Below are 15,717 nucleotides of genomic sequence, written 5' to 3' on the forward strand. Positions count from 1 at the left end.
AAGAAGGAAAGCATGCTCTTACTTCAGATGTTGGTGGGTTGGTTAGTAGATTTCTTTCGGTGTCGAGGACCCAAAATCCGTCCAAAATCTCTGTGTTCTGAGTCGATTACGTGCCGTCGTCTGATACATACGGACATACATAATATGTCGTGTTAAAAGCCTCCCTGACTGAGAGTGAAGTGCTATGTAACATCATAATTTGTAGGAAAAAAGTAGTCTCACAACCACTCCAGTCACAAAGTCAGTAGTCGAACCGTGCCAGACGTTGGGAGACAAGATCTAAATCTGTATCTACTTGAGGAGAGGATCAAGTTGGAGACAAATTGTTTCTTTGAACCGTTCATCAGCCGAGAAGATTTTAAAGATTTCTCTCGTAAGTAAGTATGCTCACTCAGTTTGCTTTAGTATCGAAATAAGAAATACCTCAAGGTTTGGTTTTCGATTACAAGTTGAAAGTCAGCTAAAATACCGAAGAAGCGTTAGTAATGGTGCAATTACACCCTTCCACACCTTTTCATACCGACTTATGTAACACATTAGGAGCAGCAAGCTGAGCGCATTAATGGCAATGTGCATGGTGGTTATGTAATTAATGCGGAAAACCCGAGCTAAAATCACGACTTGAATCCATAACTAATTGTTCACTTAATATCTAGTAATACTGAAACATGATTATTACATTATCGAACTGGTTCCCTTTTATGGACTACAAATAATAATATACGACTCTCTCTCTACATATGTACTTACATGCATATTTATTTACCATATTATGTATAGCATGGCCTGGTCTGGTCTGGGTGCTTGTTCTGTTAACGAAAACCAAATTTGCAACATTTCTTCTTCTTCTCTTGAATGAATAAACTAAACTGATTCCATGTTTCTTCCCAAGCTGCTGCACCTTTAAATCCGTCACCGCAAAAACTGTATACACATTGCGCATTCTTCTTGGAGATTTTTGAGGATGCCATCAAAATCAACGTTTAAAAAAAATCATGGTCAACATTATGGAATGCTTTTCGGATATTCAAGAATGTGGATGAATGCCCGACCACCGACATCATCAGGCAGCAGAAGGCACAAGAGTATGTAGAGCTGCATACTAAAAACTGAAGGCGTCGGCTCGTAAATTGTGATTGATACCTGCAAATTTGCATAATGGATTTTATCCCGATTTGAACATTCCTATAATGTTTTGCAAAATAAGGGGCATTTATTTTTAAACTGAAGTCTGCACTACGTACGTCGTGCACATAAAAATATGAGATTTTATATACATAACTAGTCTATGATAATTCAACTTTTAGCAAGAAATATACATACGACCGAGGATCTTTATCTAGTCACTTAGTCTCCTTTTCTCTGCACAGTCTCTCTACATCAAATAACAGAGATGGTAAAATGCAACGTGGATAATTGTTGCAATAAGTTTGTGATCATGTGTGTCTGAGAAATTAATCTCATGAAATTGAACCCATAGCCAAGTAAAGTGTCTCAAAAAGTACGACGGGTGCCAAAAAAATATGCAATAGTGTCTCAAGTTCACTCAATCTGCTGATAAACAAGGAATCAATTGTCTTCAAACTATGCAACTAACTGCGGACAAAGAACAGAACAAAACATGGATTGAACTCATGAACCTAAGTACGCGACGCATTATAATGCCTGCAAATAATACAGTACACTACGTCATGTGATAAAATGTGATTCATATACAGAAAAAAATATTCAATTTCTACTACTCAGAGATAAACTTCATTATTCAGAGGTTCTTCTTCTTGTGACAGTTTTTACATGCATATGCAAAATATATCCAAAAACGAATCAAAATGAATCAAAATCACAATAAAATGATGAGAGTTTTATTAAAATTAACTTTATTGCTGCTACTCGCCCTCCAAATCGTTTCCTGCAGCGACGATAAAAGTGATTCCAGTACAAATATCAAAAGTGCAAATGAAGGTGAAAATGGTGACGCAAGTGAAGTGTCTGAATTTAGAGCTTTTGACGAAGCAACTCCTCCCCCTCGACATCATCAGCATAGTCAAAAGAAGCATCAAAGCAGATCACGTCACCAGACTTGTAAGCCGTCCAAAAAATAAAATGAAAAAATATGTATTTATTGTGTAATCCAATTTTATCTTGGTATTCGATTTTAGTGTTGCGCGTCGTGGATCAAGAACAAGAGGCCATTCCTCCCACGCCATGGAATTCCCGAGACCCCGCCGCCGTCGAAGGTGATGACATGGTTGGGGAGGATGTAAGAGGACAGCCAAATAAGGAATTTGATGATGGGACAAGTACAAAAAAGAACACGGATAACCGTCCAAACATTGTATACGCATTAATAAATATGGTTATCTGAGATTTGAGCAGGAAACCTTAACATGAGCTCTCAATTGATACGTAGATCTTAATCATGACGGACGACCAGGATGTGGAACTTGGTTAGATAAATATTTGCAATGCATATGCCAAAAAGAAACAAATATTTAGAATTGCTAACTTCCTACATGTATACACGGGTTTTTGCAGGAAGTATGGAATACATGCCGGAAACGTTGAAAATATTTCGTGATAATGGTGTTGAGTTTCGACATGGATATGTCGCAACGCCAATGTGCTGCCCTAGTCGAAGTTCTATCCTTACGGGATTGTGAGTTGCTAACAAATATTTATTTGCACGATGAGTTGTAATTGTAATGGATTGCCCAATGTATTTACTTGATTTCTCTCCGACAGATACGTTCATAACCACAACACGTTCACCAACAATGATAATTGTTCCAGTATTATGTGGCGAGAAAAGTATGAGAAAAAGACATTCGGTGCTCATCTTTATTCATCGGGGTATTACACGTCGTACGTTGGGAAATATCTCAATAAATATGATGGATCTCATAGTATGAAAGGAAATACTTAATTTACACGCTAAGACGTTGTGCATTTTGCTAACAACCGGCTGCTTTTTCCAGTCCCCTTTGGTTGGAACGAATGGAACGGTCTGCTCATGAACTCGAGATTTTACAACTACACGGTAAACGTTAATGGGAAAAAGTTTCGACACGGAAACGATTATGAAAACGATTATTATCCAGACGTGAGTTTTTATTCTTATTTTTCACGTACTTTATCATCGCACACCTTTCTTTGCTGGATTCATTCACTGCACTTATTTAGCATACCGAAGCAAGTTTGTTAATTTTGTGTTTTACTCTTTGTGATTAAAAAGGTGATTGCCAATGAAACCCTCGAGTTTTTAACCCGGGTAGGAAATGATGAAAGTAGACGACCGTTCCTCCTGGTTTCCAGTTTCCCGTCGTAAGTCAGCAGCCATTTGACATCCCACTCGATTTCATGAATTATTTCAGCATGTAAATAATGCTCTGCTTTAATTTCAGTCCTCATGGGCCTGAAGATTCGGCTCCACAATATTCCGAAATGTTTCTTAACGTCACAACTCATCACACGCCAAGTTACAACTTTGCTCCGAACTCTGATAAACAATGGATTCTCAGACAGACCAACGCAATGACACCGATACTCAAAGAATTTACAAACCTCTTGATGGCCAAAAGACTGCAAACTTTGCAAAGCGTGGATGTTGCGGTCAAAGCAATAATGGATAAATTGAAGGAGACCGGGCTAGATAAGACCACGTATGCCTTCTACACCTCGGATCATGGCTATCATGTTGGACAATTTGGGTTGGTCAAAGGCAAGTCAATGCCGTACGAATTTGACATTCGGTATAATAATTAAACTTTAACTACAATGTGATTGATTGATATCAAAATATTACAATATGCAAATTTCCATAATTAGGGTCCCTTTCTTCCTTCATGGTCCACCCAGCGAGGTGAAGAAAGGTATACAAATTCTCGAGCCGGTCATGAACATCGATCTCGCTCCAACCTTCCTGGATTTGGCTGGAATCCACGTTCCCGATGAAATGGACGGGAGAAGTATTGTCCCACTAATAAAACGGTACGGACCCAAACCACCCGAGTCAAACGTACCTTTTGTTTGGAAGGATGTCTTCCTAATTGAAAGTTCAGGACGAAGGGACACACATTTACCCACCACCGCTCCAAGTGTAACGCCACAACCTTTAAAAAAATCTAGGAAATTTCGGGACGAGAAACGTAGGCCGTTACAAGCTGACAACGAAACAATTCGTATCAACACGCTGTGTCAACTTCATCCTCATCCTTGTCTCCCCGGTCAGAAGAAATACTGCAGAAAAGAGAGGGATCAAAACGAACAGAAAATACAGCTTCGAAAATGTCGTCAATCCGACTTTGTGGAGGATCCTTTCATGATATCACCCCAAGTTTATGATCCCCTGTACCAATTAATCAGTACAAATAATGATAACAATTCCACCACCTTCCCCGAAGCGGAATCACCAGGATTTCCCTCAAAACGATGTCGATGTCGCTATAAGCGATCCGACATCGACACGGAATTGGAAGAATTTGACTGGGATAAAGAAAGAAAAATTATTGATGAAGAGATCGAATTACTCAAGAAAAGAATAGATGCTCTACGCCAAAGGAGGCGATCAATGCGTCGAAAATGGTTGGTGGACAATAATCTTGCGACAGACCCTTCCACCACAGAACCGGAGAATGCAACCACATCTAAACCTATTCATAATGCCAGGCGAGGAAAAGGTCACAATATTTCACAGCACAAGGATAAAACCGGTGGTCAAAATAACAGAATTGTGACAACTTCTTCCACTCAACCTCCCACAACGACAACTTTGATCACAACCACCACAGTCACCGAGAGTGAAGAGGAAGATGACGAGGACGACGAGGATGAAGACCTTGACGACGATGACGAAGAAGACGATGAGAACGACACCAGCGAAGATGATGAAGAAGAGGACGACGAGGATGAACCGATAACCACACCCACAACAACAATTCTTCCAACTTCAACGCCTACTACTACCACTACAACTACAACCACTAGTACAACCACTACTCCAACCACAACGACAAAAAATTCTCAAGTATTTGGAAAAGTGAACACTAATTTTATACCGAGTCATAACAAGTCAAATCATGGAACATTTCAACAACGTACAAGACCAATGATGGGACCTAATAATAAAAAGAGAAAGCAGGAACTCGGACTAGATTTTGAAGGTGATTTCGAATTGGATTCGTTTGTTCGGCACAAACATAGGAATAGAAATCGACACAGGAATCGTCACCGACCAAAGTTCAATAATAATGGTCAACTTGAACCGAGGTCTAATATAAATGAGAGCGATACAAATAAGGAAGGTACGGATGGTGAAGCGCAAATATGTGATTGCAACAATGATCCCCGGTGGATTAGGCAGAGAGAAAGAGAAGATCGGAAGCGGAAGAAATTGCTCAGTAAATTTAGAAAGAAGCAAAAGTACATGAAGAGGATTGAAGACCCTGTAATTTTGAAACAGGTCACCAAGCTCATAATTTTTTCCCTGTAATTTTGTGCCTAAAATTGAGAAAACTTTCAATTTTTTTTACTTTCACCAAATAGGCCGAAACCTGTGGAGCAGAAGAGAAGATGAATTGCTTTTGGCATGACAGGTACATATTTATCGTATGAAAATTACTGGTAAATAAAGAACTAGCTTACGTTATAAGTAAAATATTTAATACTTTTTTAGTGACCACTGGAAAACAGCACCATTTTGGACAAGTGGATCCTTCTGCTTTTGCATGAACTCAAATAACAACACATATTCCTGTCTCAGATCTGTGAATGCAACACACAACTATCTCTACTGCCAGTTTGTTACAGGGTTCAAAATGTATTTTGATCTTCGACAAGGTAAACTTTGAATTTTAAATTGGTTGATTAATTTGGTAGATCCCTATGTATAGTTTAACTCATTTGAATTGATTCCTGCATTTAGATCCGTATCAACTGTACAACACGATTGGAAGTTTACCTGCCGCACAAGAAGATTGGATGCTCGTGCAATTGATCAGATTAAAGAAGTGTAAAGGTCGAGCTGAATGTTGGGGCGAAATTGACGTGAATGAGCAAGCAATCCAGTCTTCAATCTGGGAGCAGATTTTCGGAAGGTATGCAAAATCTGTCGCATTACATATGTATGTACATAATTTTCATATTTCCTTTAAATTAATAGATGGCCCAGGAAGAAGAAACGAGGTCATAGAAGGAAGCAAATTAATGTAGATTAGTGATAATAACATGACATTTTTTATAGTGGGTTGAGGAGTTAGTGCATATCCGTGAGCAACTATTGTTATAATAACATTGTGAGAAATGTTCTTTGTGATATGACAAATCGTATTTATTTGTGCATAACAGTATTCATTTGACAATTTAATACATAATCGTCCTACATAGATTTATTTATTCTTATTTCGTTCTGTGGTTATTTATCAATCAATTTTATGCTTGCCTGGTTTTTGTTTAATTAAAATATATTTCTAGCATTTATAATTAATTAATTAAGGAATTTGTAGATGTCAAGCGCATTTTTTTAAATAAAGTAAAAATCTAAGAAGCAGAAGTCACATACAAATTGTGTATATTTCTTGCATTAGAAAGATTACAAGTAACCTACCACCGACCTCAGAGGCGATTACGACGACCATCATAAATATGTAAACACGAGTCCGGATATCGTAATCAATAACATCAGCACCAAGGACGCCCTTCGTTCTCTGTTCTTGTTTGTTGCTCAAAAGAATTTCTTCTCCGAAAAAAATCGATGCCGTGTCAAATCAAATTACAGAAATGTTTTTCTCTCAACCGTAGTAAATAGTATATTCTAACCCGCAAAATTCCGGATTTTTGCTGAGTATCGATTCTTTACATTTTAATAAAGTAAATTGCTCCAGAAATTTTTGAGACTAGGTAATTTTATTTGATAAGACAGGACTTTCTGAATCAATAATTCCCTAGGTATTGATTTAATCAGCATGAATTTGCGATTCGCAACCATGAAATATTTAGCGAATCTCGTACCCATATTACTTATTCTCTTGTACCGACCGACTTCTCTCTAGATTTGCACGGGAAGCGGCTTGTTGTTGCAGAATTTGCGACAAATGGTAAAGTTCCCACTCTTGTCTTCATTATCTCGACATGACAAAAAGTTTTATCACTCATGACATGAGGATATTTGACACATAATGAAACACTACTTTGCAGCACTCTATATTGGATCAATAGTAAATCATCGCAAGTTATTTTGATCCAAACACACACACGCCTCACCAAATAGGGACGATGAGAGGAGAGCATTGCCAATCTAACTTTTTTCACTTTCTTGGCCAATTCATCGCGATAAGTTGCCAATTTTTGTTTACTACTACGGACTGCGGAATAAGATAAGGATACAGCTTGCTACCATCCTTGTACTTTTGTGTTATCGTCGTCATTGATTTGTTCTAAAGATGTCCCAACCAAGGAAAAATAGAGGCGGAAGGAGACAGCGAGTTTTACAGAATGATGAGTCATAGTCACGTAGATATCTAACGATAAGTGCATGAAAGAACGATGTTACTGCGAGATATTGAGAACAACTAAATGTTCTTTTGGATAGAATTTTTCGTACCACATTCTTATATCAGGACAATGCGCTTTTAACTGAAAAATGTCAGATTTTATGTCAGATCCGGATTTAAATCTATGCAGTTAGATACAATCAGTTGATGGCACGACTGAAAAATGCAGCTAAGCAAACACTATGTGATCATCAATGACTCACTCTGAACAGAAACTGGCCAAGAACTTGAAAACCTTTCCATCTTTCAGCACCCAGAAACAAAGCAGTAGCAAAAAGAGGTTAATGTTGGGACAAAACCGCAATTCACAACGTGACATGACTGACATTCTTTTTGACATTTCCTTGTCCTATCCTTCAACCTGGCTGGGAGAGGACAAGAAGAAATATAGAAATTCTCTGACTCTGAGAAAGTTTTTTCTTCCTACGTACGTATAATACCACCACGGGTGCATCAATTGCCAAAACTTTCCACAAAAGTAGAATACAATACGATCCATTGTGTGTGTGTACGCGAATAATTTTTGCGATAGGTAGGGAGTTAGTTGACACGGTTATTTCAGATGCGGATTTAAGCTTGGATGACGGTTCGTTCGTGGTGAGTTTCTCTGAACCTCTGGGGACCCATTCACGAATGCACTGAAGCAAAAGTGATAAACAAAGCTGTGGAATGTCAGAAGTAGTTGGTGGAAAGGGAGAAGTAGTGGATTATTCGCTAAAAATAGACCAATACGCTATACCATTCGCAAAAAATGTACGAGTTGTAAATTAAATGGCGAAACTTGGGTTGTGAGTCAAGTTTGGAATTCGCCAAGGTTTTTCCTCCACTCCAACTCCCTCAACAAGACGGAAGCTTATCTGGCTTCTTACAAATTTTGTTTGTGTTCTGCTCGAAGCATTGGATGAAAGATCATTTGAAGGAGTTTCCAATGCCGTTACAGGCGTTGACTAATGAAGCGAAGTCCACGTTAATTAATTAGAGGAGCCGGATTTTGCACAAACATAGAGACAGCTTTTGTACAATTTATGTAGAATAAAAGATAATCATGACAATCTTAAGTCGCATTGTACATGTGCGTGTTTGCGATATTCATGCAATTCCACGATCAGAAGTAGGAAGCAAAACGTAGTACGTACATACGTACACAGAAATTGGCACAAATATCTGGAGTATCTGTTTTTTCCATGTGTAATTGCTACCTCCAGAAATGGGGGACATCGTATGACATCAAATTAAGAAATGTCCATCAAAAAATAATTTGAGCACTGCTACGTATCACCAACCAATATGCTCTAATACATAGCTGGACATATTTTTTTGCAGGGGGACGGAAAATACATACGTGTGTACGGATCAGTGGAAAAATCGTGTTTATTTGTTCCGACCAATTGGAATGCTCAAACGATGGCAAAAATGTGTGTTTTTCATGAACATTTGGGTTGATTTGACACGAGTGCAATTTCATGGCGTTGGTTGCATGCATACCACTTTGCTAACTTATTGTACCTCGATTCAGGATATTGGATATTTAACCCGGGTCTTATTTCATTGAGAACACAGTTGTGCTTTCGAGCTACTAAGCGATCCAACCCGTGTTTTTGTCCGTCGTCCTGTCTCTCGTACCTAACTAAATACACTTCCAGTTGCAGCAACAAGGTATTTGCAACCCATGCGAATTTTTTGCAGACTTTTTTTTTCCCGTAGTAGTTGATTCGATTTGTTAGGAAACTTGTGATTGTTCCCTTAATCACATTTCTCTTGTCTTTTGTCCTAGACGAACAATGAGCATCTAGTACTCAACCACCTGCTCATTTGTACATGGTTTGTCTGATATTCTCTGTTCCAACACGTCATTACAGATACATATCTTGATCTATTTCGGAAAAGTGTGTCCTATCCGGTGGGAGATTCGCAGAGCCAACTTTCTCCTCCTTGAAGAAACACAGGCCTCCGTCCAACATCGTCATCACCAGTGATTCATACTTTTGTTGTTGCTGCATCAACTTTTTGGAAGCTTCACGGTCACAAGAGTTTTCAGTCGTTGACTGAAAACATCATTGTAATCCTGGACTGCAAATTTTACCCCCGATCTACTTACTACCATCCGTTCCCTTCTCATCACCGGGTTCATTCATCCTTCCCTGCGGTCAAGATAAGGAACAAAGTCATGGCTGAAGTTGGTAAGAACTATAGTTTTTTTTATCGATTATCAATACTTTATCGTCACTTTGGTCGTATCGCTTTTCGATCTACAAGCCAGACACGGTTACAGAAAAGAATGGCTCGTTACGGGTAAATTTTTGTCATAAAAGTGGCTTTTTCATACTAACGGAACACCAAATTGATTGGAAAAGGAAGAGTTATTGGGTTTCTCGACGATGTTGCGTGCATGCATAAACGTGGCGAAGGTACATGAGATTAATGTAATCGCGGTAATGAATACTTCCAAAAAATTGGTCACTTTGTGAGAAACTCGGAATTTTATTTGTCTGGAAGTGCCCGACATTGCATAATACATTTTTCTGCTATTACCTCGTGCGTGTGCTAGATTATAATATCCATTTCATGGATATCTATTTCTCATGAATATGAAACCCTAACAACTTTCTTCATGATTTTATGACTCTGGTTGGAATGCGTAATGACTTTTCTAAGCACTTCAGCAGTAAAATTTTGTTTATGTAATCTAACAACCAGACTGTCATCTCGATCTGTTGAGATTTTTTTTATATGTACGATACTTGACACCGTACCATGAACTTTCCGTTTTTCGATCGGAGCAGAACTATAAATCTGAATACATCTGCTCCGCTTAAAGTTTCGAATCCGACCCAAAGTCAAAACATTTCCCAAAAGCGTCACTGCAATTGTCCATCTTGTCACCAGTCGACGACGACGACAAAACATGAAATTTCTGCGCCAATTTCCAATCTGAGCCAGGGTCAAGCTGCTGCTGCTGCTTGTAATGATTTAGGGGCAGGAGATTTTAGTAAGTCGTAAAGTACTGGTGATAAAAAATTCATGATTTATTTTCAAAATGGAGCACTTCTTCAATCTTGTTTAAATTTGACGCATAAATATCTACATACGTGCTCCAGAGGGAGGGTTTTAAACAAATTCCTTGTCAAAGTGTTCGAGAAAACAATCTAGGCCAATCGCCCCGCTTTCCACTTAATCTGTGTTAAATAGGCTGAATATCTATGTTATGCATTTGCATACATACATATTTGCGTAACACTGAACTCCTTTTCTGAACAGCAAATTAATATTTATGTTTTTTGAAGGGTGGGATTTGAGTTGTTCAAAACTGTATTTTGTGCTGTCAATGTCAATTACGCGTTTTTAAAGCATTTCTATTTGCACTATGGAATTTGCATGATTCTCCTGTCATCATGTGCCTACTAAATACTTATGCATATCTACACATGTACACTTATCTTATCTCCTCTGGCACTTATCCAAGTACGAAGTTTTGTTTTGCTAATGCGAACATTTTTAATAAAAATTTCAGATCGTCGGTGGTTGTTCAACAACCCTTCAACAATCAACGGCGTTGGTGTTGGCGTTCCAATGTCCCCAAATCCTAAAATGCATCTGGAACCTATTAAAGTCCAACCGAAGAATGTGACTCGAGGAAATAACGGCAATGCCATAATCTGCAAAAGCAACGCACCCGCACTCTCAATGTGAGTCACTTAAAGCATTTTTTGCATTTCCTGAACAAAACTTGTCGTTCGTCGACATACTTATTTTAGGAAATGGAAGTGTTACACGTGTATTTTGAAATTTTGAACTGGGCAAATTTCCACGAAACGAACAGTGATTCTCATTATCATCGAGTTTATAATATGACTTGCCCAACCTTCATTAACTTAATGAGCCGTTTTTATACGTGCCAACGTTATTCTATTAATTGTCCTTATCTTGTATCAATTTTTTTGTACAGAAACGGCTTGGGTTGCGACATTTTGAGTCAAATAAATGAAATCACGGACGGACTTTATCTCTGTGGAGCAAGGGCGATGAGGGCGCAGCATTTGTTGGAACTTGGAATTACCAACGTCGTCAATGTAACTGTCGAACTGCCCTGTTTGAATATTGATGAGGTATGTACGCTGACTTTTTGTAGTGTGTATTTGTAGTAAACAGTTCAATCATGAAACACATTTTGAAGTTGTCAACTCTGGTGCCGAGATCAAGTTGAATCATAATGCTTTGCAAAATAGACGCTAATTTCATTATGTTTTTCGCACGAGTGCTCAAAGTCATGCACTCTATTTACTCATCCTGTCATGGGGTCTGGTATAATTTTGCTAAATAAAATATACGCAAACAAACCACGTTTAGCATACACGTATTTATCCGATTGGAAATCAAGGCGCAATCACTTATCTTGGCGAAATATTCGAAAGTATCTTGGTCCATGTCTTGTTGTAGTAAATCATGAAACCACGCCGTTTCGTGTGAAGTTTGGATGCGTGTAAGTAGTGAATGTTTATGGATGTCAAAGAGTTTCACGAATTCCTGGGCTTTGTGCCAGTAATGAAAAATACTATTTCGAAAGACACGACATTCAGTTGGTAAGATAAGTTATGGCTCCCACTGGATTCTGACCGTGTGGCGATTTTATGTGCAAAAAGTCATGTGCAGATTATTATTTCATGCAATCATTTTTTTGCAAAGCAAACAATTTCATGAAGATAAATAGCATTTCATGTTGCTGCACCTTTAGCTGATTGTTGACCCATGCGATCAATTCGGTTTTGATGGCATCGTATTACACAACGAATAAGCTAGTCTGATAAAATACCATCCCGGGCATCGCTTCTTGGCATTTTAAACTCTTCAGTTATGGCATAGGCATCCACACTTTGCCAGCCAAAACCCAAACATGGCACCTTCCTGACGCGTCTGAAATAATCATGCTTTTTGCCTTCCAAATTCAAATAAGAAGTATTCGCAACGCAGTCACATAGATGACAAACGGCCAAAACTTCTTCAGGCAGGGTAGCACGTTGCGAATGTCGTGGTTGGTGGCTTGTTCCGGCCAATTTATGGACGTTATGAGTCTCATCATCGCTGCCCATTTCCATCCACCATGGAATTCTTCACTTTTGCCAAGTCATGGCAGGCAAGTAGGTGTCGGAAAATTTGAATAACATGGTGACTCATTTTACCATGAATGAATCAAAAGTTTAGGAATTAATGAGACAAAGCAACCCAGTTTACGCGTAATTTTGGTTTTTAAACATATCCAGATATGACGGAAGGAAGTAGTACTAGAGGGTGGACGTGATATCAAATATTACAACTTGCAATGTCTGTCATCCACCTCTTTTCAGCACTAAACTGCAAAAAATCCTGTTCCGCATATTTCCACGCATTCATATACCTTCAAACATTATTATGCCAAATTCAGATTTTTTGCCCTCCACGATTTCAGATTAGATCCATATTATTCATCTTCCATATCTATCTTTAACTTGCGTAGAAAAAAGTTATTTCCTGATTTTCGTAAGTGTTCCACGAAAAAGTGTGTGCGATGCGAGATGGTACGAAACTCATTTGTTTTCCGACCCACAAACAACTAGTTCTACTTTCGCACAAGTATTTTCGCACATTTATCTAGAATTAGGTCTCCTGCATACGTGCAGAGATTCGGATGACGCTTCTTCTGAATTTCTGATAAACAATTTGTAATTGGAAAATAATGTTGTTTGTTTTTTTACATTCTTCACGCCGAGGAATGTCGGCCAATTGGGTTGTGTGACGCAAATTGTGTATCTTATTCGTCATGAGACTATGTAATCTGATTTAGAGGAGACACCTACATTCCCACCGTCGCACTCGCTATGCATATAGGATAATTAATGGATTAATTTAATATCTGAATAAATACGAAGGTTCTAAACTCGAAATGTATGAGGAAAATATGCCTCACTAACAAAATATTTTCCTGTATTTTCAGATAGAAAGCATGAAAATTCAACTGGACGACTCTCCCTACGCAAACTTATCCTATTATTTTGATCGTGTCGCTGATAAGGTGGACGAAGTCCGACGGAAAGGAGGTCGAATTGTAATCCATTGTGTCGCTGGAGTCTCCCGGTCGGCCACCTTGATTATCGCGTACTTGATCAAATACAAAAAGATGACTTTGCGACAAGCCTACAATTTTGTTAAGGTGCAAAAAAAACTTTTTCATGCGATTTTATGTAACAATTGGCAGGGTGCTTATTAGGTTAGATAACTACCTAAGGTTGGATAACTTAGGTAACTTGGAAGATATGCACTCAAATGCTGTGCAGACGGTCTATAATTAGGTAGAATTTGAGACGAAGTTTTGCACCCGTCTTTATTTCCAGTTTGTATGTATGCAGGATTATGGGATTGAACTTTGCATACTTTTCCCACTTTTGATTTTCCTCAACACTTACGTTTACGTAATCGAAACTACTTTTGTTTTGACTTTTACAAAATTCCGGACGTGCGGAGACCTTGTCGTTTCCGAAAAAAAGATGATTATAAAGCGTTCCTGTGTATAATGAAAGCCTGTTAATCTTGCCAATTTTTACCCAGAAATGTAACAATGCTTATTGCCAATTTACAGGCTCGTCGTTGTTGTATACGCCCCAATGTCGGCTTCTTCCGTCAGTTGGTGAGTAAATTCCCATTTTGTGGTGTGAATTGTAAAACGAGTCAAGTAAAGAACAAAAAAACTGAAATTCGGTTCACTTGAAGGTTGACTATGAATCTCGGTTAATGGGGTGCACCTCGGTCAAAATGGTTTGGAATGCCGCTGCTGGCGGGTATATTCCCGACGTTTACGAGCCCGAGTATAACAACACGCTCCTCTTCCTTAAGAAATACGGATTGCAGTCGGACCGGCTTGGACGATGTGCAGGGGAACGGTATCGACGCTAGTGGAACGTAAATTATAAAAAATTGTATGCAACAATTCGGTTTATGTATTTATGTGGATTAATTTATTATAACGTGGCGATGAGTATAGAGGAAAATGTTATAGTTTTGTGTACCACTTACTTTTTTCATGCACTCCATATACTTATTCGCTCGCTCGCTGTGTACCTTGCTAAAGAAACGAATGCGAAATGTATGAATAGTGTTGAAATGTGTACGGAATGTACGGATGGCGAAATTCCTATGAAATAGATAAGTGATGAGCGCGTCAAAATGTACATATGTACCATAATTTAAATGATATTTTAAGCTCATTCTTTTTTGCATTGCTTCTTTCACAGCTTCGATTTGTATATGTACATATATCACACTTATTTTGAGCTACTGAATTTTTATTCCTTCATGATAAGTAGTAAAAGGTTAAAATAAATTGTAATATTTAGTAATTCAAATTATGAAAGAAAAACTAAATTACGAAGAAGATTATAGTAAAACATCACAGCCATAAAATATACAAAATGTAGATTGATAAAATTCTGTAAATCATTATGAAAGTTGGGACCAAATATGAAATAAACCAAAATGAAGTTATTATCCCATCAAGAAGTGTGATAAGTTGGCAGTGATTTCGGAGATGCACGATTAAAGATTAATTTGTGTTAAAAGCATTTACACATTGAACTCATTCCAATTCTATGCACACCTTGACCCGTGTTTCGACCTTGTGAAAAACGAACAATGAATCTCTGTTTGTCGGAAGCTTTTTTAGTGTCGAAATAAACGATGACATTTTCACATCAAACCTTGATTTTCTCCTTGATTTTCGTGACATCTCCAACTTCGGAGATATGTACGTCCATAGGAATCTGTACATATCTGCAATGTCTCAAGTCTCAACTACACTATAAATACAGACATAATTTTGATATAAGCAAGGATTACTTTTATTACGAGATTAAAACAATGAGATTCTCAGTCTTTTATTTGACTTGCATCATATTTCCTCACACCGAGTCCACGTTGGTGGTCTTGCTATAATTAATTGCGCATTCTATTTTTATTCGATTCTTGTACTAATTTAGGAAACAATCGGCAGTTAATTAAATCCGATTTGCACCTGTCCATCGTGCAATCTTTTCCCGTAGTAATTAGTGGTACTGCATGGAATGTAGATACATTCACATGCCTGCCACCAAGTGCTTTCGGACTTTCCTACTACAGTATCGTGATAGTTTACTCCTTATCTTTT

The 15,717-nt window shown here is 38.2% G+C and overlaps 2 protein-coding genes across 4 annotated transcripts; both read left to right on the plus strand.

Moving 5' to 3' along the window:
• Positions 1-104: 104 nt before the first annotated feature.
• LOC110854369 (putative extracellular sulfatase Sulf-1 homolog) lies at positions 105-6,547 on the plus strand. Of its 2 annotated transcripts, none has more exons than XM_022102797.2 (14): positions 105-377; positions 893-2,082; positions 2,160-2,335; positions 2,411-2,447; positions 2,536-2,656; positions 2,743-2,903; positions 2,976-3,100; positions 3,233-3,321; positions 3,402-3,749; positions 3,826-5,458; positions 5,542-5,591; positions 5,672-5,835; positions 5,921-6,092; positions 6,158-6,547. In XM_022102797.2, the coding sequence occupies exons 2-14, from the start codon at positions 1,830-1,832 to the stop codon at positions 6,210-6,212; spliced, it is 3,384 nt and encodes a 1,127-aa protein (XP_021958489.1). In that variant the 5' UTR covers positions 105-377; positions 893-1,829; the 3' UTR covers positions 6,213-6,547. The 2 variants fall into 2 exon arrangements, with proteins under 2 accessions (XP_021958489.1, XP_035710957.1); XM_035855064.1 differs by having other exon boundaries at positions 105-373.
• Positions 6,548-9,076: 2,529 nt separating this feature from the next.
• Positions 9,077-15,071, plus strand: LOC110853901 (dual specificity protein phosphatase 14). 2 transcript variants are annotated; one of them, XM_022102254.2, is made up of 7 exons: positions 9,077-9,203; positions 9,407-9,727; positions 11,059-11,233; positions 11,494-11,653; positions 13,516-13,731; positions 14,158-14,205; positions 14,289-15,071. In XM_022102254.2, the coding sequence occupies exons 2-7, from the start codon at positions 9,715-9,717 to the stop codon at positions 14,469-14,471; spliced, it is 795 nt and encodes a 264-aa protein (XP_021957946.1). In that variant the 5' UTR covers positions 9,077-9,203; positions 9,407-9,714; the 3' UTR covers positions 14,472-15,071. The 2 variants fall into 2 exon arrangements, with proteins under 2 accessions (XP_021957946.1, XP_035710862.1); XM_035854969.1 differs by having other exon boundaries at positions 9,105-9,203; positions 9,322-9,727.
• The last annotated feature ends 646 nt before the right edge of the window (positions 15,072-15,717 follow it).

Source organism: Folsomia candida, unplaced genomic scaffold, assembly GCF_002217175.1.
Source record: "Folsomia candida strain VU population unplaced genomic scaffold, ASM221717v1 Fcan01_Sc009, whole genome shotgun sequence".
NCBI classification, from domain to species: Eukaryota; Metazoa; Arthropoda; class Collembola; order Entomobryomorpha; family Isotomidae; genus Folsomia; species Folsomia candida.